The sequence below is a fragment of the Echiichthys vipera genome (assembly GCF_963691815.1).
Source record: "Echiichthys vipera genome assembly, chromosome: 2".
Taxonomy (NCBI): domain Eukaryota; kingdom Metazoa; phylum Chordata; class Actinopteri; order Perciformes; family Trachinidae; genus Echiichthys; species Echiichthys vipera.
In genome coordinates this window covers 14266811-14291653 of record NC_139827.1, presented here as the reverse complement: position 1 = coordinate 14291653, position 24843 = coordinate 14266811, and the positions used below count along the sequence as shown (strand labels likewise).

Here is a 24843-nt window from a genome sequence, read left to right as displayed (position 1 = left end):
CACTGTTTCAGCTACAATCACTTTAACATGTCACTTGTGTAGTTTGTAGTTTCTATTTTAGTTAATGTACCTGTTATCATGTATGCCTGTTACTTCTACAAGTATGGTATATCGTATGTATTCTTGAAACATTTATTCTTCTGTCGTGGAAGAAGAAGGGGGTCCCTATGGTCAAACAGTCAGTGGCTTAATAAGTTGATTTATGCACTTATTGTTGTATTTTTATGTTTGTTTTTTGCTGCCGTTGGGTCGTGTGAGTGAAGTGAGTGAGTGAATGTAACTAAGTATATCGACTCAAGTGTAATTTTGCAATACTTGTAGTTTACGTGAGTGAACACTACATCTCAGAGGGAAATATTGTACTTTTTACTGCACTACATTTATCTGACAGTTTTATTCTCTCGTTACATCACTGATTTAGAATATTAGTACAAATGTTAAATCAACTAATACGTTAGAATATTATAGGTTAAGATAAGCAGCAGTATATAAAGTAGAACTATTAACAGAGTATTTGTACATCGTGATTTTGTTACTTTAAGTAAAATATCTGAGAAGCCTACTTCTTCCACCACTGTGAGCTACGAGGGTTGACTGCAGATAATGGATCCTTCATGTTTCTTGTCTTTTTGTTATTCTCTTTTAAACAAACTACAAATGACACTTCATAATATGTCCCTTTTTCAAGAAACACATTTGTTTATTTTTCAATCATACTGCATGCACTTCAACCTTATACTATAACATGTAAATTATCACACGTTTGGAGTAACGTAACAACTGAAATGCGGGGAAGTTAAGTTAAGTATAAAGTCTCAAAATAGAAGTCATTTTTTACTGTATTGCTTGCTGTTAGGTTACTCTGAACAAACAGTGAGCAAAAAGGTTTGAGTAACCCAACAGCAACCTTTATTGTGAAAATTAAACTGCAGACTGAGGTGCACTAATGGACGTCTTTTATATGATATTTGTACAAGCAGAAGTGGAAAGTAACTGGCATGGTAATCATCAGCTGCCTCTTTCTGAATCCAACAACGCCATCTGTTGTTTGAATAAAGTAACTGCTCCGCTCTGCAGATGTGCTGAATGAGTGAATCTTCACTTCCAGTTGTTCTTGAATACGGTACGGAGGGAGAGGAAGGGTAAAGAAGAAGGCACAAAACACTTCACGGAGCCCACAGGTTTGCTGCTCTCACAAACTTATTGTAACTTATTTTACCAACACAGTAACTATACAAAACCTGTAGACATGATGTTATAAATGGTAAATGGACTTATTTAGCGCCTTTCTAGTCTTCTGACTACTCAAGGCACTTTCACACTTCTTGTCACATTCACCCATTCACACTGATGGCAGTGGACATCTACATACCATTTAATCTAATCATTCACATCACATTTACACACCCATGCGCAGCACGGGGAGCAATTTGGGGTTCAGTGTCTTGCCCAAGGACACTTCGACATGTGGACCGGGGGAGCTGGGGATCAAACCGCCAAACGTCGTTGGAGGATGACCCACTCAATCACTGAGCCACAGCCGCCCAGTAGGATAAATAGTGTGGTCTCACATTAAAAAACATGTTTTGACTACTTTATTATTGTGAGCCATCATATTTTAATTTGTACGTGAACAAAATGTTTAGACAACAAAAAGCAAAGTTATTTCTAAGATCAATAGAATAATGACTACATGCTGCATATCACATTCTTCATGGACATTATATGTCATCCTTAAATAAAGAAAATGATTCAGTATATACAAAAGAGAACCAATGACTTTGTGTAGATACAAACAATTAGTACTATACATAAATTATGATACTTGCTTGCAGGATCTGTGTAAATGAAGGAAACCTACCGAAGCAAAGCTTTACAGAGTCAACACAAAGTTTATTTATTTTGGCCATGAAGATTGAATTCTCCACAATGTGATGATGGGATGCATAAAACATGCATACATATATTAACCGTCATGTACTGTATGGTGAGATGGTAGCAGTGGTATATTCATACATATTTAAAGTAGAAACTGTTGTGATTGGTTCTGGACAGTCTCTCTCTCTCCTCTTTAATCGTTGTGTTTTTGTCTCCCTCTGTCGGTGTTTTTCTGTATGTGCTTTCTTTCTGTTTTCTGGTTTGAGTTTGTGTCCTGGCAGGTGATTCTTGTTGGCACTAATCACCTGCCACTCTGTATGTCAACCCGGTACTGAGCCTCACTCAGTGCCGGATCATACCTTCTACCTACCCTGATGTCTCCCTGTGTACCTGTTCCTCTTGTGTCCATTCATCTCGTCAGTTTGTATCTAGTTCTTCGTGTTTTTCCTTTGTGTTAGTGCACCTTTTTGTAAATAAGTTTTATTAAATTTGTTAATACCGTCTCCTGAGTTCCGTGTCTGCATTTGGGTTCCCTCCTCCGTGTATTCTCCGTCGTCACACATGACAGAAACACTACAATGAAAAAATACTCCATTACAATTCATGCATTCAAAGAAGAAAAATGAATAGTATCATAAAATATACTTGGACGGACCACTATATACAGTATCTACTGGGTAGTTTAATGTATAACAACATCATCATGTTTTTCATTTATGGAAATACTCAAAATTGTGCTTACTGGTCACTATTCATGGATTTTGGGATTTACTGAAAAGCATTTGTTCTGTGGAGTTTATATTTCTCTCAATCATTCTTCATTCATCCACAGTTGCTCAACACACAAGAGAGAAGTAGAAAAATGAGCTAAAATAAGAACGGTATAAAAAACAAGAAAGTAAAACCATGAATCGCTGTAAATGCTCGTTAACAAATCAATCAATCTGTTTTCTCCATTTGCAGTCGTCCTACTGGAGTGTGTGCGCAGACTTTCACTGATGTATTCAATGACACAGAGACAAGGAATGGCACATTTTTAATCACTCTTTTCTTTGCTTGATTAAATTAATTAAAGTGCATTTGTATGCATGTAAAGAATCTAATTAAATACCGCGGGCTACACTTTGCCTCCAGTCCTTTTAGATCATTTGTTGCTGCAGTTTTTGCTGAACGTTTGTGCAGGGAAAACCCATTAGTGAAGGGTTTCTGAAAAATGGCATTTGTTCATTCTTAATGTACGGATTTAATATGTTGTTATATCCAAGCATGCAAATACAGAACATTTATTATATGGATTATGTACAGGTGTTTGAAGTGAAATAAAGTATAACTTAAACTTACTCAGAATCAAGTACTCCTCATGTAAGTATACTAATATACACTTAGCAAAATTTAAGTACACGGAATAACCAATTATAGTTTTTTTATATAGTATGCTTTAACAAAGTACACTGAAAAACAGTTTAAGATAAACTCATATTAACGTACACTTGTTGTAATACTTAAATACACTTATGTATACTTAATGAAGTATAAAGCATGCTAATAGTGAATTAAAAATGACTTGAATATAAGAATATTTTTCATAAATTCACTTAATTACCGCATAAGTATTTGCAATTTAGTATACTTTTTAAAAGTGTACTTACACTACACGCTTACAATAAAATGCACCTTTTACTTTTTTCAAGTATACTGAAATACTACTTTAAGTATTTCAAAATGAGTACATTTACTTTTATTACATTGAAGTCTAACATAACGTCATCTGTTTTGAAGTCCGCTTTTTAAAAGTAAATGTTAAATATATTTTAAATTATTAATTAAATGAAAGTAATTATACTTGGAATAAACTTTGCATACATAACTTTTAATTTTAAATTAAAATACACTATGATTCCTTTATTGGTGCTGCTTGTATTAAAATTGAATAAATATCTCCTGGTTTGGTTGCTTGGCGTTGTCTTTTCTTTTTAGCGTGCAACTTCTGCATAAACTATTTTACACTCAACTCAAAATCTCACCCCTTTGTTTTGTAAATAATTGTATTTTTAAGAAATTGTTTCATTTTTAACTCCCACACCGTTTTGTCTGAACCATGAGCCAGTTCACGTCACTATTTTGTCAAGAAAGAATATTTAGAGAGCATACACAGCATATAATAAATACAACAGTAAATACAGACTATAGACTATTTTTTTGTTTTACAGTCTGAAATGATAAAACATAAAAATGTATATTTTCCAGCATGATTTACACATTTTGCTTTACAACAGTCAAGTCTTTTTTTTCAAAATTTCTGAAAATTAATAAAAATGAAAAACTAGAATAGCATTGTTGGAAAAGTGAGGAGTCCCCAGATTTAATACTTTGTGGAGGCACCTTTTGTTTTAATTACAGCCATCAGTCTGTTTGGATATGTCTCTACCAGCTTTGTGCAGCTAGACTGGGAAATATTTCCCCATTCTTCCTGCAGAACTGTTCGAGTTCAGTCAGATTCTGTGGTGAGCGTTGATGGACTGCACTCTTCAGGTCCATCTACAGATGTTCTGTAGGATTCAGGTCAGGGCTCTGACTGGGCCACTCTAGGACATTCACCTTTCTCTCCTTTAGCCACTGTGTTGTTTTTATGGCGGTGTGTTTTGGGTCGTTGTCATGCTGCAGGTGAACCAGCTGCGCATTTTCAAGTGTCTAACAGAGGGCCGCAGGTTTTCCTCAAAAACGTGAGTGTACTTGGCAGCATCCATTTTCCCTTCAATCCTGACCAATTGCCCAGTCCCTGCTGAAGAGAAACAAGACCACAACACATGCCTCACTGTAGGGATGGTGTGTTTCGGGTGGTGTGCTGTGTTTGGTTTCTGCCAAACATAGCGCTTGGAGTTCAGCCCAAAAAGTTAAATTTTGATCTCATCTGACCATAAAACCCTTTGCCACATGGCATCAGGATCTCCAATATGTTTTTTTTACAAGTGTGACATTTTTCAGAAGAGGCCTCTTTCTTGCCACCCTGCCATACATGTGGAACTACATGAAGACTACACAGATCAACCATTATCAACCTCTGCCATTAAGACTTGTAACTCCTTCAAGGCCACCGTGGTCTTCCAGTTTGGAGGGGTTGCCTGAACGGTACTATAATATAATATAATATTTAAAGCCTTTGAAATCATTTTATATCCTTCTCCTAACTTGTGCCTATCCACAACTTTATCCCAGAGCTCCTTTGAAAGCATCTTTCCAACCATGGTGAATTATTTGAGTTACCCTACTAGGGGTGAAATCCTCAAGGAACAGCTGATTTCATTCTGAAGTAAAATCAAATCCACCACATCTGATGTCAGGTGGAGGCCAATTAACTTGGTTTGTAATCTGAAAGGTGATGAGAATCTTTATAATGGTTATTCTAAAGGGACTGAGCACTTTTCCAACAATGCTTTTCTAGTTTTTCATTTTGTATTAATTTTCAGAAATGTTGAAAAAAACAATTTTACTGAAATGTTGTAAAGCAAAATGTGTAAATCACGCTGGAGAAATTTTAGAAATAGTCACTCTTTGGTGTTTTATAGCCTGGAATGATAACACATAATATATATATATATATATATATATATATATTTATATATATATATATATATATATATATATTATATTATACATAATATATATATATATATATATATATATATATATATATATATATATATATATATATATTTATATATATATATATATATATATATATATATATTATATTATACATAATATATATATATATATATATATATATATATATATATTATATTATACATAATATATATATATATATATATATATATATATATATATATATTTATATATATATATATATATTTTTTTTTTATATATATATATATATATATATATATATATATATTTATATATATATATATTTTATGTGTTATCATTCCAGATTATAAAACACCAAAGAGTGACTATTTCAAAAGGGTGTCATGACTTTCTATAGGCACCGTACATTGATAGATGCAACAAACTACAAAGTAAAGCAGTTGACAAACTTTAATGAAAAGGCCTTCTACACAGAAGAGGTGTTGACATTTCACAGTAAGAACAGTACAGCTGTAAATAATAAAATGAAGGAAAGCTGCATTATATTTGCCTCATTGCCTGGGTCCTCGTATTGTACATGCGGGCCCACTGTCACACTGTCAGTGGTGGAAGAAGTACTGAGAGCTTTTAATGGGGCAAAGTAGTAATACCACACTGTATAAATACTCTGTTACAAGTAAAGGTCCTGCATTTATAATGTATCTTAGTAAAGGTAAAAAAATAAATAAAAAAAAAATAAAATATATATATATATATATATATATATATATATATATATATATATATATATATATATATATATATATATCAGCATCAAATATTATTTAAAGTACACAAAGTAAAAGTATTCATTATGCAGAATGGCCCATTTCAGAATATTAAAAATATCTGTGTATTATATATTCTTCATGTGGGGCTGCATTTATTTCCTTTATACCTTATATAAAGTATATGTAGCTTAATCCGTAACAATATATGTAATTTCATTGTTGATAATAGTTTTAATTTATAATCTGAATCCTGAATGTAACTATTAGATAAAGTTACCAAATAAATATACTGGAGTAAAAAGTACATTTCTTCTGAAATGTAGTGCAGAAGTATAAAGAATCGGTAGCATAAAGTGGAAATACTCAAGTAAAGTACACGTACCTCACAATTGTACTTAAGTGCAGTACTTGAGTAAATGTACTTAGTTACTTTCCACCACTGCACACTCACCTGACTGATTGGATTCATGAAAAGAGCAGATCAATTGTTAAACTTAAATATTATCAATTAGACCGCTGTGACCCCACATCTCACTCTCTCTGTCTTCATCCACTTATAAACAACAGTTACATAGCGTCTCCTCAGTCAGTTTCCTGTGTAGAATATCATGTTAATATAGCCTAGTGAAGAGTTAATTATTGCAAAATTATTTTTATTCTAACGCTTTTGATTATGAAGTTTGCAACCTTGCCTTTCCCTGACTGCACCACCAGGGCGCAGCATCCCGCTTCTGTTTAACGAGCAAAACTATTGAACAGCAAAGTTCAACATGAACTGAGAGATGAGTCAAGTCACCAGACACCCACAACAACTCAGAGGAAGCGGGCGGTTATGAGTCGACCTTAAAAATAAAAGCAGGAATTGATTCATTGCTGTATTACGTCAGAAAATAAACTCAGTGCACTGATGGTGACCAGGTCAAAGTGGGGACCTTAAAAGCTCAAGGGCTTACTGTGTATCAGCTGGTTTCTGCTTATTTAATTTAAATTTGTTTGGGAACATGCACCACCTAATTACAATATCTAATATAAATATATATAACTAATTCAACTCCATGTTTGCCACCATAATTATTATATTTGCCATGTTCTGTCACCCTGGCTCTGCCTGTTTCTTGTTGTACTGCTGTATTAACTGCCATATTTGTACGCCATATTCACATTGCTTTAGCTATCACTATAGTCACTGTTACTTTTGTGGTTGCTTGCACCTCTGGAAGTGTCTCTTTGTCTGTTTTTTTCTCTCTCTGTACATATGTCTGTCTTTTCTCTCTTTCTCTCTTCCTCCCCAACCGGTCAACACAGATGTCCGTCCTCCATAGAGCTGGGTCTGTCTGACGTTCCTGCCTGTTAAAGGGAAGGTTTTCACTGTGTACGCAAGGGGGGATTGTTGGGTTTATGTAAATCACAAATAAGTCATAGAGTGTGGTCTTTACCTACTCTGTAAAGTGTCCTGAGATAACTTTTGTTATGATTTGGCACTGTAAATAAAATTGAATTTAATTATATATAGATTGCATAGAAAGTGGGATGATTGGTAAGACATAACAACCATGCATCAGAGCTTGGCGATACACCAAAATTAGACCTACTGTCTTCTTTTCTATTTACTTTATAAAACTATGGCAAATTCAAAGGCTTCTCCATTCATTTTTCGTGGGCCAAACAGTTGTCACATGTGAATATAAATATAAATGAACAGGCATTTTCATGAAAAGAACAAATAAATACAAATAAAATAAAAATATATATAGGCCTATTCAATTTCATTTACACTGAGTAGGCCTACATTCAGAGGCGCTACTTGCCAGCAGGCAAGGCAGGCAACTGCTTGGGGCCCCAGGCCGGTCCCTGAGAGCTGGCAAACTTTAAACTACCCGTAGCTTCCAGGAGACCAGAGTCTGTTTGAGCCTCCGGCAAATTACACCATAAAGCAAGTATTGCGGAGGAGTTTGACTGACAGTTACAGTTACAGCTAAGTAAACATGAAAGTTAGCTTAACAATCAAGGGTAAACATAGCCATGTTGGTGTGCATTTTAATGCCGTTGAACTACTTCTGCGACAAAAAAACCAAGTGCCAGCCTTCAGTAGCTGCACCGAACAACAGACAACGCTGGCAACCCTGCAATGTTGGCAGCTATTGGCTGGTACAATGTTAACAGAATGTGACAGAAAGTCACAGTCAAACCTGTCAAAAAAATGTTTAAATATTAATTCAGACTACATATATTTTAATGTAAAAGCAATACTTTCATTCTGTACCCCTATAAACACCCAGTGGGCGTATTTTTCTTTTAAATACAGCTTTTAATAAAGATTCTACATGTTCAACCTTTAATATGTTTGAATTACAAGATTTGTTTAATGTTTATATTCATATTTTCAAAATGACTAACTTTGAAAATAACTAAAATGTGGACTTTTGGAATAAAAAAAGATTACATCTGGTAGTTTTTTTTGTTGGTGTCAGATTTTTTATAAAAAAAAAATAACGGTGTTGAACGCTGGTTCGAGGGGCCCCCTGTGAATTTTTGCCCAGGGCCCCAACATACTCTAGAATCCCCTCTGCCACCATGTTCATGTTTTTTAATTGCAGAATAAAAAACTCCACTTTGGATTGCAAACATACCTAAATTCTTCGAAAAATAACATGACTTCAGTGTCCTCAATGGCAGCAAAACACACCGTGTGGAGCAAACCTTGGAACAAAGCTCTTACTTTGAAATATAACCGGATGTGGTGGGTTGAATTCCGTCTCCTTGACGCCGGTCCGGGCAGCAGCAGGCTGTCAGTGGCAGGTTAGTCTCCACTCTGCTCGCACCATCCAGGCGGGCGGCTATAATGTGACAGAGCGGCCGCTGACCTGTCCTGGACCCCCCGCGTCCGCTCAGGATGGAGCAGAGGAGAGCTGAACCGGACCGCAACACCACCACCACCAGCAATCCGGTTTCGTTGTACGGGGAATTCACGGTGACCGGTAACCGAAAAGTCAGGTGTGCTGTGAGCCTGACAGAGAGGGACTTCATCATCCAGAGGCTCACTTCGGCAGGTGTCGGGCGGAACAAGGTGGTGCTCAGCCTGAAGGACTGCGTCGGTTGCCGGGCATACCGGGAAGATGACAACGCGGACCCGGCAGCTTACTTGTCGGTGTACTTCTACCCGCTCAGACGCCGCTGGATGAGCTCCGGGGTCTCCCGGCAGAGAGCGGAGCAGGGCTTTCGTCTCTCCGCGCTCCAGGACCCGCGAGCTAACCTGGAGGAGGCGGAGAAGTGGGCTCGCGCTGTCCGAGAACGCTCTGCACGGCAACAGTATCTACGAGACGGTGAGTGTTCGTTAGCAACAGCAGCAAAAGTTACTGTGACTGTTACTGTCACTGACTCCACACAGAAACACTCAGCGGCGGATTAATGCAGTCAGGGGCCCCTAGGCTACTGATTGTGTGGGGCCCCCACATTATTAATCATGCTTTATCAGAAAAAAACAAGCTAGAACAGAGGAAGAGTCCGCAACCTTGAAAAATCCTTTAGTAGATCTCGGTCCCGTTGTTAGGTATTAGTTTATTCAAAAGGGGACAGTGCAATTTCATAAAACAAATGATTACACATAGTTAAAAAAGATAGAATTAGCCAGAAGGCTAGTTGTCATCTGACTGTAGTCCCCTGGCCATGATGTGAAGGGCAATAACAATTACAATTTAAAAAAGAAGAAAAGAGAAGAAAAACTAAAAAAGCACAAGATACATGTACAATATAATACAAAAAAAATATGCAAACACTTACTATATACTTACTATACAATTAAGAAAAAATAGAACATCACAACATAACATTTTATCATAACGTCAAAACATCACAACAGGCTTATCTTTCAGTCATTGCTTTTCTTTTCCGTGCAAAACAGTTTTTTGTAAGTTCAGTAATTCAAAATTCATTGCAGTTCATTGCATGTAGTACAGATAAACAAGTGAATCCATTCTTATTACATGCAGCATGTGGATAAATAAGACAGGCGTAAGAGTTACATAAAAGGTTTAGCAACAAACAAACTAAAAACTAAAAAAACAAACAAAGGGAAATAAAAAATTCATATGCAATGTGTTTCTTTGTAATATGGCATTAATATACTACAGATAATAGTATGAACAAGAATTGTGTCACCGTCTTTTTTCTTCAGAAAAGGGGCTTAATACACGTTTGATAACCTATATTTGAGTATAACATGTTTATTTAAACTGTTGCTTTCTTCTTTGTCATTTTATTTAGAGGATTTTGTATATGTGTTAAATTATCTATTAAATACTAGGAAGTGAGGGAATGTTTTTAAATATCTGTTTTTATGAATACAAAATTCCCCAATACGTATAATCACCACATACACCATGTAAGTTTCTTCTGAATTTCCCCTTGTGGTGCCAAAAGTAATTTCATCAGTTTAAAACTCTGTCCAGAAATTGTTAACCAGTTTTTCACCACTACCCAGAAACTCTACATAACTAAACAGGTACTAAAGGTATTTGTTGTGGTTTCAATTACCCCTGCACACCTGGGGCGCCAAGGATGCAGCCTAGAGCAGCCTGTGCATTATACAGTTACGATTAATTATGTCAACAAAACTATGTAATCTGAGGCAAAGTAGATACCAAAATCACCTTATTATGAGGCTACATATCTGCACGTTTTCCAGATTCTCCCACTGTATTGATTATTAAGTGGTTTGTGGTTACTTTATTATATAAAAGCGTGCCATAACAGCACAATATATACTGAAGTAATACATTCTAGACCCCCAGTTCTGACATATAGCTCTTTTTATTTATTTACTGCTTATACTGCACTGTAAATGCCTTTGATATTCCTGGTTTTATTTTATATTTTTATATTATTTGCTTCTATTTATTTTTTATAATTATGTGTGTCATTTTATATCTAAATGTCATTGTAGACGTGTTTCTTCCCAATGCTTTTAATGTTTTTCGTATAGCACTTTGAATGACCTTGTTGTTGAAAGATGCTATACAAATAAACTTGCCTTGCCTCCTATAACATTGGGCCTTAAGCAGGTGTTTAAAACTCAGATGATCATTTTACCATAGCAGGCTGAAGGGATGTTTAGCTTGACTTTACCAAAATCCAAAATGTATCTTCAGAACTGATAAGCTAGAGTAATCAAACATATATTTAGTCTATAAAAAGTCATAAAATATTCCAAAAGCCGAAGGTTTTCAGTTGATTATCACATACGACAAAGAAAAGCAGCAACTTACCACAAATGAGAAGCTGGGACCTAAACTAGAGTTGGGCGATAATTAAATATGAGAATGAATCCTCTTTCAATGGAATAAATATTGTTATTAAATAATATACAGTTAGGCTGTTCAAACTGATAATAACAAGCACACACAAACTCTGAGAAAATGTGTTCATTTTGAACTATAGTACTTAATAAAATACTGGAAAACTGAGAAAATGCTTGGTACTCGATTAGAACTTAATTAAAGTATTTAATTCACACACAAGTATAAACAGACTTTAACATGTGGTTATTTCATATAGACAATTTATTTACTGAATAGAAAACATGCTGTATCATGATATATTGTTGTCATGGATATGAAATGACTTATATTGGGATATCAGAGTTGTTGATTATCTGACGATGGTTTTATAGATTAATCCTTTCATCTCAACTGTTTCATTAGTCACTAGTGACCTGTAAGGAGAGGTCCCGTGGCTTTGACCTATAGGTGCTACTTTGAAAATGTAATTATATTATAAAAATAGGGGTGATATTGAAACACAAAATCTGTTGATCACAAAATCTGTTGATCACCACATATTTTCTTTTATTTCATGAATGTCTAATACTGATAAAATTGAAGGTAGAAATACTATTGAGTTGCAGTTACAGTCATTTAAAAAAAAAAAACAGTTTTACCTCCATTTAATCGTCATATCTTTTGACCTGGTTCCAGCCTTTGTCTTTTATCAGTTTCAATCATCTGCTTTAACTGGGTAAAAAGCAAAAGAATTGTCCAATTCATTTTCACTTAACTTACATTTTAAGGCGTGGGGATTTTCCCTGGTTTGTCTACTATCAGTTTGCCCTAAAGCTGTTTAAATAGCTATTTGAAGGCTATTCTTTGCCTTTTTTCTGTACACAACTGGTTTCTTGTCATTTTTTAAGATCTGCCTAAAGGCAACTGGTCTGTTACCTTTAACATGTTCCTTAAATGGATACTGACTGGTATGAGTCACATTTCAGAATCATTATTCGAACAAATCCTTTTTTGTATAAAACAGACTTAAAAAACATGAGAATACTGCTATTGAGTTCACATGATGCCAGACATGACTTGAGGTATATCCTGTATAGAACCTGATTCTTATCTCTTATCTGTCACAAGATAGCTTTACCTCTAACCTACTCATTATATAAATAAAACAATAGGACTGGGTTTGTATGGAGAGTCACGTTACAGTAACGTCAGTCAGCAAACAAACCATTTAACATAAAAGACACATTAGAAACATTAAACCGAGTTCATGTAATGCCAAGAGGTATAATCACTCCAGTTGGAACGATAAGTTATCTCTCCTTATTTGTCCTCCTCTCCAAGCTGTAGCTCTATGAAGAAAAAACATAAAATGCATTTTTTTTTCCCTCAAACAAACTTTACTTTTCCTCCAAGCGGGCGCGATATCACAGTACTCTGTGACCCAGATACTGGAGCATTCCCCCATTTGCACAAATGTATTTTTAACGAGACGAAATATGCCGCAATTCTGTACTGTCTGTCATTGTCAGAAGAGGAAAGAACAAACTTTTAGCAACTCAAGACAGTATCATTTGCCTTTTAACATATTGTGAGTCCACTGCCTGGAAGTTAACCTGAGACAGTGACTGAACAAGTTTTCTACCTTGGGAAAGGGAACCGAATACGAGTGTCTCTTTCTTTGGCTTCACTTGCTCTGTAGTCATGTAATACAACTCTACCTCCTCCCAGTTTATCCGCAGTATTTTTGCTGACACTATTTCATTTCCTGCCCATTGTAATTTTTGTAACAATGGCTCCTTCATTTCATACAGTTACAGGATTCTCATTTCTATCAAACGATTGTTTTGCTTACCTTATTTTTCCAGAAATTGATGACTGTCGCCAGCAGATTTTATGAGCTAAGCTAAGTAGCTGATTAACGTCAGCTCCATGAGTTGTTTTAAACCTTAGCTGACTTGTACTGTTGAACTGTACGATTTATTTGATGATGAAAAAAATCATTAGTTACAGCCCTACTGAAAACTTGTGGGTCATATTTTAAGGAGAGCTGGCAGTCCAGACGTTATTGACCAAATGTTCATTTATTATTGTGACTGTATGGAGGTTCAGATTCAATCAGAACCAGATGTGTTGAGCAAAAATACGGGCTATTATCCAACTGTAAGTCTACCTGCCCAAGTGTCACATTTCCGAGCATTTTTGTGGTCAGTAGCACTAATTTCAAACCCCGTTCAGGCCTCAGGGGTCGGTGGTATCTCTGGAATGTGACGACAGGATTCCTGTCTAATAAGCAGTCAACGGTGAGTTACTCCTTACGCCAGAGACCTTATGAACCATATTTAATCATGTTCAGAAGCTCTGCATCAGAACCATTAGTCCAAATGAGGTCAGTGCCTCCTGTCTCTGTCAATATTGGTGCAATGTGTCATTGGCTTGACTTCTGGTGTCCTCGCACAATTATAATTATTGTATCCATCTCTTTTCTCTGGATTCATTTACCTCTGACAGGTAGACAGTGTTATATCAAAAAGGCAAACTCACTTCTTTTCATTTTTCCTTTAATATTAGGCCATTCTTGTATATTGTTCTTTAATGTCCTTGTTCCATGTCTGTTTATATTCCTATTCCTGTTTTGCTAAGAACTAGAATAAAGTGTTTATCGAAGGAAAAAGACCATTCTTGCATATATAATGATCAATACAAACAGGTTTTTATTGTGTTTGCACATTCGCAGGTTGCCCAGCTTTACCTCTCTGTGCTAACAGCTGATACTATTAAACTGTATGGCAAAAGGATCGATCCAGTCGTGTTCATGGCATCAATACTAGTTTGCATGACAATGAACATTTCCTCAAGTCTATTAAGACAACAAGCTGTTAGCGGGCACCTTTGCAATTTTTTGTATTTGATGCAGTTGTTGATAGAGCTGTCTGAGAGTTTTACTAGTTTGTTTTCTTTGTCTTTCTATAATGATTAGGCCTTTGTGGAATGCAACAGAAGTAGTGAGGTGACATGAGGCGGCACTAGTTATTTGCGTATCAGGGCGCTGACTAAAGACCCTAATAAACAAAAATAAATGTCTGCTTTGACAATTCAGACAGTTCAGATGCATTGCCAAGAATCTCCTTAATAGTATTGATCTGACATTGTCAATACATGGATTCAATTCAGCTGTGGACAGAATTCTCATCAAAATAAGTCAGGTGATGGCAGCAGGCAGATGATGCCTTACTTGTATTGATTAAATCAATCCATCTGTGTTGTTGGCTTGAACACTTCGGAGCTGCTGTCCAATGACAATGAGTGACAACACATTACTAGGGCTGGACCCGAATATACTGCGAAAATACTTTGCAGTCCTTCTTTTTTTGCTAAATGTAGGCTAAATGAATGCCTTTAAACCAAAAGACACATGTTGTGCATCTCAGCCGAGAACAGAGAAATGTCCTTCCTGAGTCATGCTCAGCTTTGAATGTTTGAATATAATGCGGTGTTTAGGACAGCCCTACACAATACCAACTTAATTCTTCAGGGTTACCTGTAATTTATCTGGTCTAGCACACAACACTGTCACCCAGCAGCACAGCATATTTTCAAGAATCTGTATCTGGGTCAAACACAGTAACATTCTCAATGCGTAGCACCACTACACCACCTCTATTACTATGCTGATGTGTAGCCACAGTGACACGAGTAAATGCTCGGCTGTCTAGTAGGTTGATGAATTCAGTAGCCGTGTGATGAGGATTAATGAATCTATGAATTAGAATCCATTTAAAATGCTACTATAGCTGATGAGATTAAGTTTGACACTTTATAACTGTGTCAGGGGAACTTTATCACCACAGGGAACATGATTTGTGTTAATGGACTATAAGTGAATAAGGCTGTTGGTAAAAGTGTGAAACCATGGAAACGGCAGTGATGGAAAGTCAGATGAGAAGCACCTTAGTCGACACTCTCAGGGGGGATCGCTGTTGCTCCTTTTAGCAGCAAAATCCAGGACTCTCAGCAAGCCAACGCTATTACTAATACATTACCCCTGGCTGAGAGACAGAGTTGGGATGGTTTGTATGCTCTGTTAAACACAATTTCATAGATGGAAGCAAAAGAAGAGGTTAATTATGTGATAATTTGATGCCTTTTTTACATTAAAAGGGAGCCTGCCCTAACCTCAATGACAAATTTGCTCATTGGATATCGAAAGAAAAGTAATCCACAAAAGTTTGTATATCTTACGAAATATGACGTTCTATTTAATTGCGAAAACCACTGGGTCATTTGTGAGATCCAGATAGGTGAAAGCATAACTTTTGTATGTTTGTTTTACAGAAGTCAGAAAGCAGAAGGCAGTGTCATCATTGGTTATTTGAGAATGCCTTTCCATTAAATGCACAGTTAGTTGGACAGCCTGTTGTTCTTCACCAAGAAGGTAATCTGAACCACACCTACATATTGCAAAACACATTTTGAGAAGGCGAGGTAGTAAAGGACGCTCAAACGAATGGCCAGTCTCCACACAGGCCCACAGATTATGAACTGTAGGAACATGCTGGATTATTGTTAACCGTTTTTGTGAAATTATTTCCCGAATGCCGAGTGGTTGTGATGCTGTTTTTATGGCAAAAGGTGACTTTTGTGAAATTGTTTTGTGAATTCTGCATACATCTTCACACTCTTTATGTTGCAGTTTGTACCTAAGTTTTCTATTTCAGCACACTTTCAATCAAAAACGCCAAATCATTTGATGGTTACAGCCTCTCACATGCAAGACTTTTTTGCTTTTTCTTTCTTGACTTTATAGTTAACAGAATATCTTTAGATTTGGGACTGTTCAAACAAAACGAGACATTTGAAGATATCACCTTGGTTTCTAAGACATTGTGAGAGACATTTTTCATCGACTTTGTGACTGTGAAATCATTGTAAACCACTTAACCACAGTCATTTTCTATCACACACATTTAAATGAAAACACTGACTCACTGTAAGCTGATTTTCCCGTTGGACTTCCCATTTGGGTATTGTTGTACGTGTGAACATACTCACTGTTACGTATTTTCTCATACAGTATGATCAGCATGTTTTCAGAGCTATAGTGTGTCTTTGTGGGTGTGCGAAGATGAAAAGCATGAATAAGCAAAAATAAGGTGCTGATCTTGACAATGACCTCATTTAAAAGAGGATCTTCTTTTCAAATGTGTGAAGCTGATGAACCGTGTGACTGATCCATCCAGTATCACACCCTTGTGATTAATCAGTCTTGAATGGACAAGAATGATGAAACTTCCTGAGAAACCACATTTCATTCATAACAAGTTGTCCCTTTTGCTGCTATAGTTGTAACTGAAAAAAAAAAGATCTGATATTATTTGGTGATAATAAGTATGTCAACACAGTCCCATATGTGTTTTTGTCTGGGATATTATAGGCTTTTGTGTGTGGTCAGACAGTAGTGGCAGCAGCAGTCCTCTCCCTGAGGACTCCTCCTCATTGGATACACGCTGCGATGGAGCTTGATGTGCTGTCGAGCCCTCTGATTCAGCGTCTCTGGAGCTTTCTCGGGCTTGGGGGGCTCACAGCAGCTCTGTGTCTGTAATGACAGTGTCCTGCCCACTCTTACCACGAGCAAATCTAAATGATGGAGTATACTGGTGATATCTGGCAAAATACACTCCAACGTAAACCCCATCAAATAGAATATGGTAGAATATTTACATCTCAAACTGGGGGAGGACTCTCTGTGCATTATACCACCAGGCATAAAAAGCATTTGGTGCTAACCCAGTTTGCTATTCTCAGACACGGCCTCTGGAGTCATTCTGTGATATGCCGACAACAACAACAACCACTAATTGACCATTCATCCTACAGAGCAGCTGGTTCACCTCAGATATAGTCTGTCTTTGCCTGGTAGAAGAACATGTGGTCGTGGGTTTTTTTTATGGTGGGAAGTCCATTTCCTCCGTACGCTAGCACGCAGCACATTAGCAGTTGTTTTTATTTTACAGTTTGCAGTAACGTCATGTTTTGCTCTCGTTTCCTACATGTATGTTTTTATTTAAAACTGACTAATAGATGCAGAAAGGGACCATACTGTACAATCAGAAGTACAGAGTAACTGAGCTTAATTAAAAATGTTAGCTGCAGTTCCCAATAAAAGAAAAGCTTAAACTAAACATTAAATTAGCGGCTATGCAACCGAGTGACTTGCGGAAAGTTTGTTTTCATGCAGCAACCTAACGTCCTCTCCTCAATCCGACCCTGCAGCCTAAAATACCCACATGGGAGAGACAGACAATGGTTGAATCCTCTCTATGCTTTTCTCTGTACACTATATGCATCCCTTTATTATAACAATGCAGGGGACACGGTATATAGACAAGTGGTTGACAGACAGTGCAGGGTGATTTTAATAAAAACCTCAATGCCGTAAACTCGCTGCCTTTCCTAATATAGATCTACAGCGAGCTAACCACTGCCACCACCGCCTTCTCCTCCTTCCACACCCTTTGTGGTTCTTGCTCAGCAGAAAAAAAAGGGCTCTGTGCTCGAGCAGCTTCCCCTCTTTGATTTACAGACAGTATTACGGACAGGAGACATGCCCTCACTGCACCTAATGTTACTGCAGTGAGGCTGTTTAGGTAAACAAGGTTTCCTGGTGTAAAGGTACAGTCTGTGATTCAACTGTGAGTGAAAGCACAGTCCCACCACTAAACATCAAAATACAGGATTGGAGAATAATATCAATCACTATCATATTGATTGACGGGTCTTTTAATACAGCTTTTTAATGTTTGCTGATACATGGGATTTTTAAATCAGTAGGATTTGTTGAACAGCAATAAAACATGCTCACACAGAAATTCAAACCAAATTCTCAACTGTATTTGAATGACTATTTGAATTACTAGTATCTGAATTACTGTCTCCTTAATTAGCAGACCTTTATCGTGACAACGTCATTATTTATAGGACAAGAATGAAGGGGGGGAAATGGTGCATCATGTGTCTCATGGAATAGTTTTAATTACCCATTACCTGTTTGTTTTCTGCTAATGTACAACACTGGATTTATACAGCAGTGAAAGACACATTCTGATGTTTTACTTAAGTAAATTAATCAGTCAATCAAAACACCAACACAATTTTTATCAGCAGAATGTACTTAAAGTATTAAAAGTAAAAGTGCTTATTGTGCGGACAAAATATTTAAATTACTTATTCTACTTTATATTCTCTACTTTGTTAGGTGGTTTAATCTGTAGCAGTGTCATTTATATAGCGATCATACATTGTGTATGTAAAATCTGCATAGTAACTGTAGCTGTCAAATATAAGCAGTTGTGTAAAAAGTACATCTTCCTCTTAAATGCTGTGAAGTCGAAGTACAAAATGGCATATAAATGCGCAGACCTTGAACTTTTTTGTGCTGTCAGTGGACTTTGAATACAGAAAAGCACCATATAAATAAACGTTGTGTCATATAACCAAATTAAAACTACTCACATTCTGATACCATTCATGTGCATGCAGTAATAAGAATATAGATACATTTCAGTGACTTGCGGTTTGGTCGGAGACATACCTTTACGCTCCAAATAAAACTGTATTGTGTTGAATCTCTAAATTGCTGTCATGAGGTTACAGCTGGTATGTAGTTAACTACAGTCGGTTTAGAGCCTGAACAGTGCGCTACCATCCAATGAAATGTCACTTCTGCAAAACAAAGGAATTTTAGAAATTCAGGACAGCCGGCTGAATCCATTTAAAAGATGACAAGGATGCAACTTAAAATTATCTTCCAACAGTTTGTTATGTTGGGCAATATTTAAACATACTTAATAGTTATAGTTTGTGTGTTTACACATTGTTTCATTGCTATTTTGTTTGTTTGTTTCTTAACACAAGATTACAGACTACTGCACATGTTTGTGAGAGAGAATCTGGCTTTTGCCCTCAGCTGCCCTGGGACAAAGCTAACATTTAGTAGATTGTGATTGGACATATCTGTCATATTACAAGGGGAGGGGAGGGGAGGGTATACTGTAAGTACCAGGTCAAAAACATGTTTATCCATTAATCCCTTTAATGTGGAAACTGGATTCTCTCCTAATGGGTGTTTGTGACGGCTTAGAGCCCACATCAATGAGACACAAACCTGCTGGTGGGTACAGTAGGTGACATGGATGGGGTCCTCTGTCATCATGCTCCAGGTCTGTTTTTATATGAGAAAAAAATATACATATTTCTTAGTCTAATATCCATGCCCTGCTGTTATTGGTTGACATTTATGCTAGCATGAAGCGGGACACGTACTCATGCTGCTTTCAAGCTATGTGGGCAAAAAGGGCGGAACAGTAGCACCTCCCGTGATACTGACTTGGGAGTGTTCATTATTCCAAGATTGTGCAAGTGTAGTCACGCCTTTCAAATAGTGTAGATTTTTTCCTTTGTTTTGTTACTTGGAGCGGTTTTGTTACAGCTGCCCTGTGTAAACCAGGCTCTGTTAAGATTGTTACTGAACAAACAAATGCGTTGAATACATTTCCTTCCTTAAACATTTCCAAAGCATTGTTTGCATTCACGTTTACTAGCTTGTCGTTTTCTTCTTCATTCCCTTTGCACGTTGCTACGCTTCTTGGCGCGTTATCGCCATCAGTGAGAAACTACCGTCAGGAGTATGTATTGCATCTCAAAGAACAAAGAAAACAGGGCCTCTCTCACAGAGATGTTGATCCATAAGCCCTACTGGAGGTCCAAAACTCAAAGAAGAGATGTCTTTCAAAATTATATCTTGCACAAAAGGCCACTGATGTACCAGTTTGGTTGGTTTGTACTCCGTCAAAGAAGCCCATTGTCCAGGAAGGATTCACTTTTTGTTGATTTAATTTCCAGTTCGAAAGCAAACAAACATTTCATGTTGCCTCTCTCTCGCTCTGGTAAAAAAAAAAAAGAAAACAAGTCCCTTCTGGTGCATTACCTGACACTAACACACATGCTACTTTTATTAGTACCGAACAAGTGGTTAGTGCCTCTAGTGCCCACAAAAATAAATACAAAATAACCAATAATAATTCAATAATCAAACTAATGAATTGGCTCCTACAGATACCGATCCAGTTATTTCGAACCAGTATCGGTATCTTATATTAAGATCGGTGCATCCCTAAATGAAACACACTTCCAAAACAAAGCGTGTCCTGATGTTTCCTCTCTCCCTCTAAATCCCCAGAGACACTACATCTGGACTGAGTGCGGCCGGTCCCATCTGAGTCGCAAATTTATGCCGGCAGAGTGGTGTTGTGTGGGCTCAGCTAAGTGAGATAAAAGACACTTTTTTAAAATCAAGATTGCTACTTAATTCCTTAATGGCAGATGGTAAATGCTTCGTCATGCTTCACTGCTGACGGGGGCGCTGATTTATGGGAGGTTGAGTGAGACACCAGAACGACTGACTGATGTATGCACAGTCATCACAATGAGTCAGTCGACAGGCAACGATGACGCTTTTGATAGTCAGAGGGGCCATGTAGGGTCATGGATAAGGTGGATGCAAAAGGCTGAGTAATGTTTGCTTTTAACCCTCATTTTATGTAAAATGTATGGGCATTAATTAAGAGAAATGTTGTGGAAGTAGAATCATATCTATATTTATAAATATGATATGATTATATTCTGTCCTATTTTATGGTGCTGAAAATTTCAACCAACCCTTTTTTTCAACACTTTCAACGAAAAAGAGAAAGATTTACATTTGAAGTTTCTAGTTAAACCATCATCTCTGTGTCTGCTTAATAATACCTGACATCCTGCTGAATGTACTGAATAACAGTTGTCAGACAAAGCTGTCTCTTCTCAGACGCCATATGCACCAGATAGCTATTATAGGGAATGTGTCGGCTCCTGGGTTTTTCCCTTTTTTATTTGGGCTGTCATTTCCTCTTGCAAATACCTCAGTAGTGATTATTCCATTAAGATCTGGGACAGTTCCCATGCTCTTGGTTTTGAAGTGAGCAGATGAGACGTCTGTGATCCCAAATCAAGCAAGTGAATGTAGTCGAGATGCAGAGCAGTGTTGTTTTTCATCTTTTTCCGCATGATTTACTCAGGCTGCAGTAGCGCCGTTTACTTAATCGCTTCCTCAAAGAGAGAAATTGACTTTGTTCTGTAATTGTTTTTGCCTGCTTAAGCTCTTTGTCATAATGTGTGATTCAGTTAACAAACTGATAACGTAACAGACTGTTTTGACTACAAGACAGGACAAAAAGATGTGTCTTTGACCTCATATGTTCATCAATAGCAAAGTACTGTTAGTCGACTAATCTGCAGTTTTGGTTTTATTTGACTAAGAGTTCTTTAGTCAGTGAGGCACTTTAATGCTTTTAAACTGAATGAGTTATTTCTGAGAAAAGGATGAGCACATCTCTGATAAACACGAGATTTAAAGTGGTGCTTTTGCATTATTCATTGTGATTCATTGTGGCAATCCTTCTTTAGACCTGATCAGATCAGTCTACTAAGAATTTCTTTAATACAGGAAGGCCCTGTCATCACTCGACAATCAGGATTACTCCCCATTCCTATACAATCGATCAAACATGATCTGCTTTCATAAACCACCAATCCTCAATGAGGAAAATGCCTTAAAGTCTCCTTCCACTCCAAAATGTGTTTTTCTTATTAAACTAAATTGACTTGTATCTATGCGTCACATATCTGTGTCAGAAGAGAGTGAAAACACACTGTACCATCGTAGCAGATATTATTGTATGTATGTTTAACAACGTCTGCAGACTGAGTCTAGAGGCTCAAACATTTATGGCTGAATCCCTCCGATGTTTCCTTTAATGGAGAAAATAAACCAGCAGTGAAACTACTGCTGCAGTCTCGTTCACCTAAATAATATCATTCATAGTAGAGTATCTTCACATACTTTAAAACGTGTCAGGAGGGGGACTTCCACTACATCCACTACAGAGGGTCCAGCTTGTTGGATAAAGGGTAATTATAGATTTCTGTTGATTTGAGTGGGCCTAATTAGACGCATGTCACACTTTGGCTCCGTGCCGCGACGTCGCTGCAGCCGAGCTAATGACAGAGGAGGAAACCCGGAGCGTGGACAGACAGAGATGAGTTGATAGATAGTGACCTCTGGAATGTTTTGAGAAGGGGAGGGGTGGCACACAGGAAGTGGCATGGGGTTGGATTTAACAAGGTCTGCGTGGGTGTCAGGGCACACAGACAGCCAGGTCGGGACCTTCAGTGCCAGCTGTCATGCCAGCTGATTCATGAGGGCACTTCTGTAGCTTTCCCTCAGGAGTCGTTATGATTTGGAGAAACACCATAGAAATATTCAGAGAAAGTGTCCGCGCCTTTTTTAAACCTTCCAAAAGAAATGGGAATTTGCCAAACTCCAGTGACGGGTGAATAAAAAAAAAAGAAGCTGTGTGACTTGTTTCACTGCATTCCAGTAGTATCACTGGGACTCCACAGGAAGTGCCGTATCCATTAAAACCAAACCTGCCAGTCAGGTTTTGAACCAGTTTGATTGGCTCGTCTCTGCACTTCGGCTGTTCTCACCATCATTTTTCAGCTGTCAGACTTGTTTGGATGGTTTCGCTCCCTCCTCGCTCACAGCGTTTTGATCCTTTCAAAAAATAAAAAAAATAAAAATACAGCAGACAGCAAAACAAAGTGGACTGATCTCACTGCGGGGCTTCTTTCTATCCGACTGCTTTAGTGAAACCTTTTGTTCTGTGTATCTGTCGAAAAGGCGAGACATAGAAAGCAGTCTTACCGGAGCGTGCCGTTTCTACAACAGAGAGCAATCTTTACCTACTTGTAAAGTTGTCCCACAGCTGCAGCATGTCAAATGTGGCAGATTTTTTTTTTTACCCTCACACTTCTCGCTCTTTTTATTTGACTTATCTCCCCGCTGAGACGTTACAACAACAACAACAACAACAACAAAAGTAGTTTTAAGGGCGACACGGGAAAAGGAGAGAAAATTCACAAGTAATTTGCTTCCGATTTGTAGGGAGGTAAAGGAAAAAAACTTTTTGGTATAGGAGTTGATTGACCGGAAAAAATTAGCACCTTCCAAATACAGGATAAATGTTGGCTGTGGCAGGGAAAAATTACAAGTCACAAAACTTTAACCCCCTCAACATGAGCACAGTTTTATCATCATTCTCTTCCATCATATCTGTATTTATGTCAGTTCTCCCCATCTTGTCTCATATACCGTATATTAATCTTAAGAGCCAAAACCAGCTTCTTCCAGTTCCTCCCTTCTTTAAGGAGGCCGAAAAAAAGATGTGTGTTTGTGTGTGTGTGTGTGTGTGTGTGTGTGTGTGCGTGTGCGTGCGTGCGTGCGTGCGTGCGTGTGTGTGTGTGTGTGTGTGTGTGTTTTACCCTCTGAAATCTGTTTGATCCCTAAGATATTTTGAACACTACTTTGCATTAACCCTGCAGTTCAAATGTTGCCAAAGATGCTGCTACTTCTGCACTCGTCCTTCTTTAGATGCAAACAGTGTGGGATTCATTTTTTGTATTTGCGTGCGTGTGAGATGGTGTGCAGCTGACCTTTGTTTCGACTTGTATACACAAATATCCTGTCAAGTCTATGCACATTGGCAGCTTTTCTAAAGACAAGATAAAACTGCACCTGGGTTGCAGATTGCTGCACGAATGAGTCCTAAAACCTGGAAATAAGTTTTGCAGACAATAGGTTTTTGGAATGGAAATAAGGTCTGTGGTTCACACAAGCATAAGAGATTTTCTCATTATGTTTCACGATATCAGATACGTCAGTATTAGAAAGCATTTTCTAACAACTGGCTAAATGAGACTGAACATCATCACGCCAAACGTAAAAACAGTTGGAAACAAGTGTTGGTGTTGCCTGCGATCGTGGTGTTTTTTTTTTATAGTTTGTACTTCTGATGACTGAATTGCATGATTCAAAAATCATAAAAGTGGTGTTCATTTGTGAGATTATTTTGCTGAAAAAAAACACACAAGTTTCATAAACTTTTGTTTGCCACAGAGCTTATTTTCTACACTAATATTTCATCTCTGCAGCGCTCTATTGCAACATTAAATATGATAACCACAGCTCCTGGCAGGTGGACACGGGACCTTTGTTGTGTGTCATAACTGTTGATAACAATATCAGAGGGTCAGAAGTGATCCCACATAGTGGTCACATGATCACACTGCAGAACAAAAACACCCAAATGTGCCATTAATTGACATTATCTCAGGAGGTAAAATGCTGTAAATGTGCGTACAACATACAAATAGACAGT

General features: G+C 37.4%; 1 protein-coding gene across 1 annotated transcript in view; it reads left to right on the top strand.

Annotated features, from left to right (window-relative positions):
- Positions 1-9147: 9147 nt before the first annotated feature.
- Positions 9148-24843, top strand: part of LOC310960188 (sphingosine kinase 1-like) — a gene marked incomplete at its 5' end in the record, with an annotated part of 38515 nt that continues 22819 nt past the window's right edge. Inside the window, one exon of the mRNA XM_083931812.1 lies at positions 9148-9577. Within this exon, the coding sequence (XP_083787938.1) occupies positions 9148-9577 (430 nt within the window). The remainder of the gene's footprint in view (positions 9578-24843) is intronic.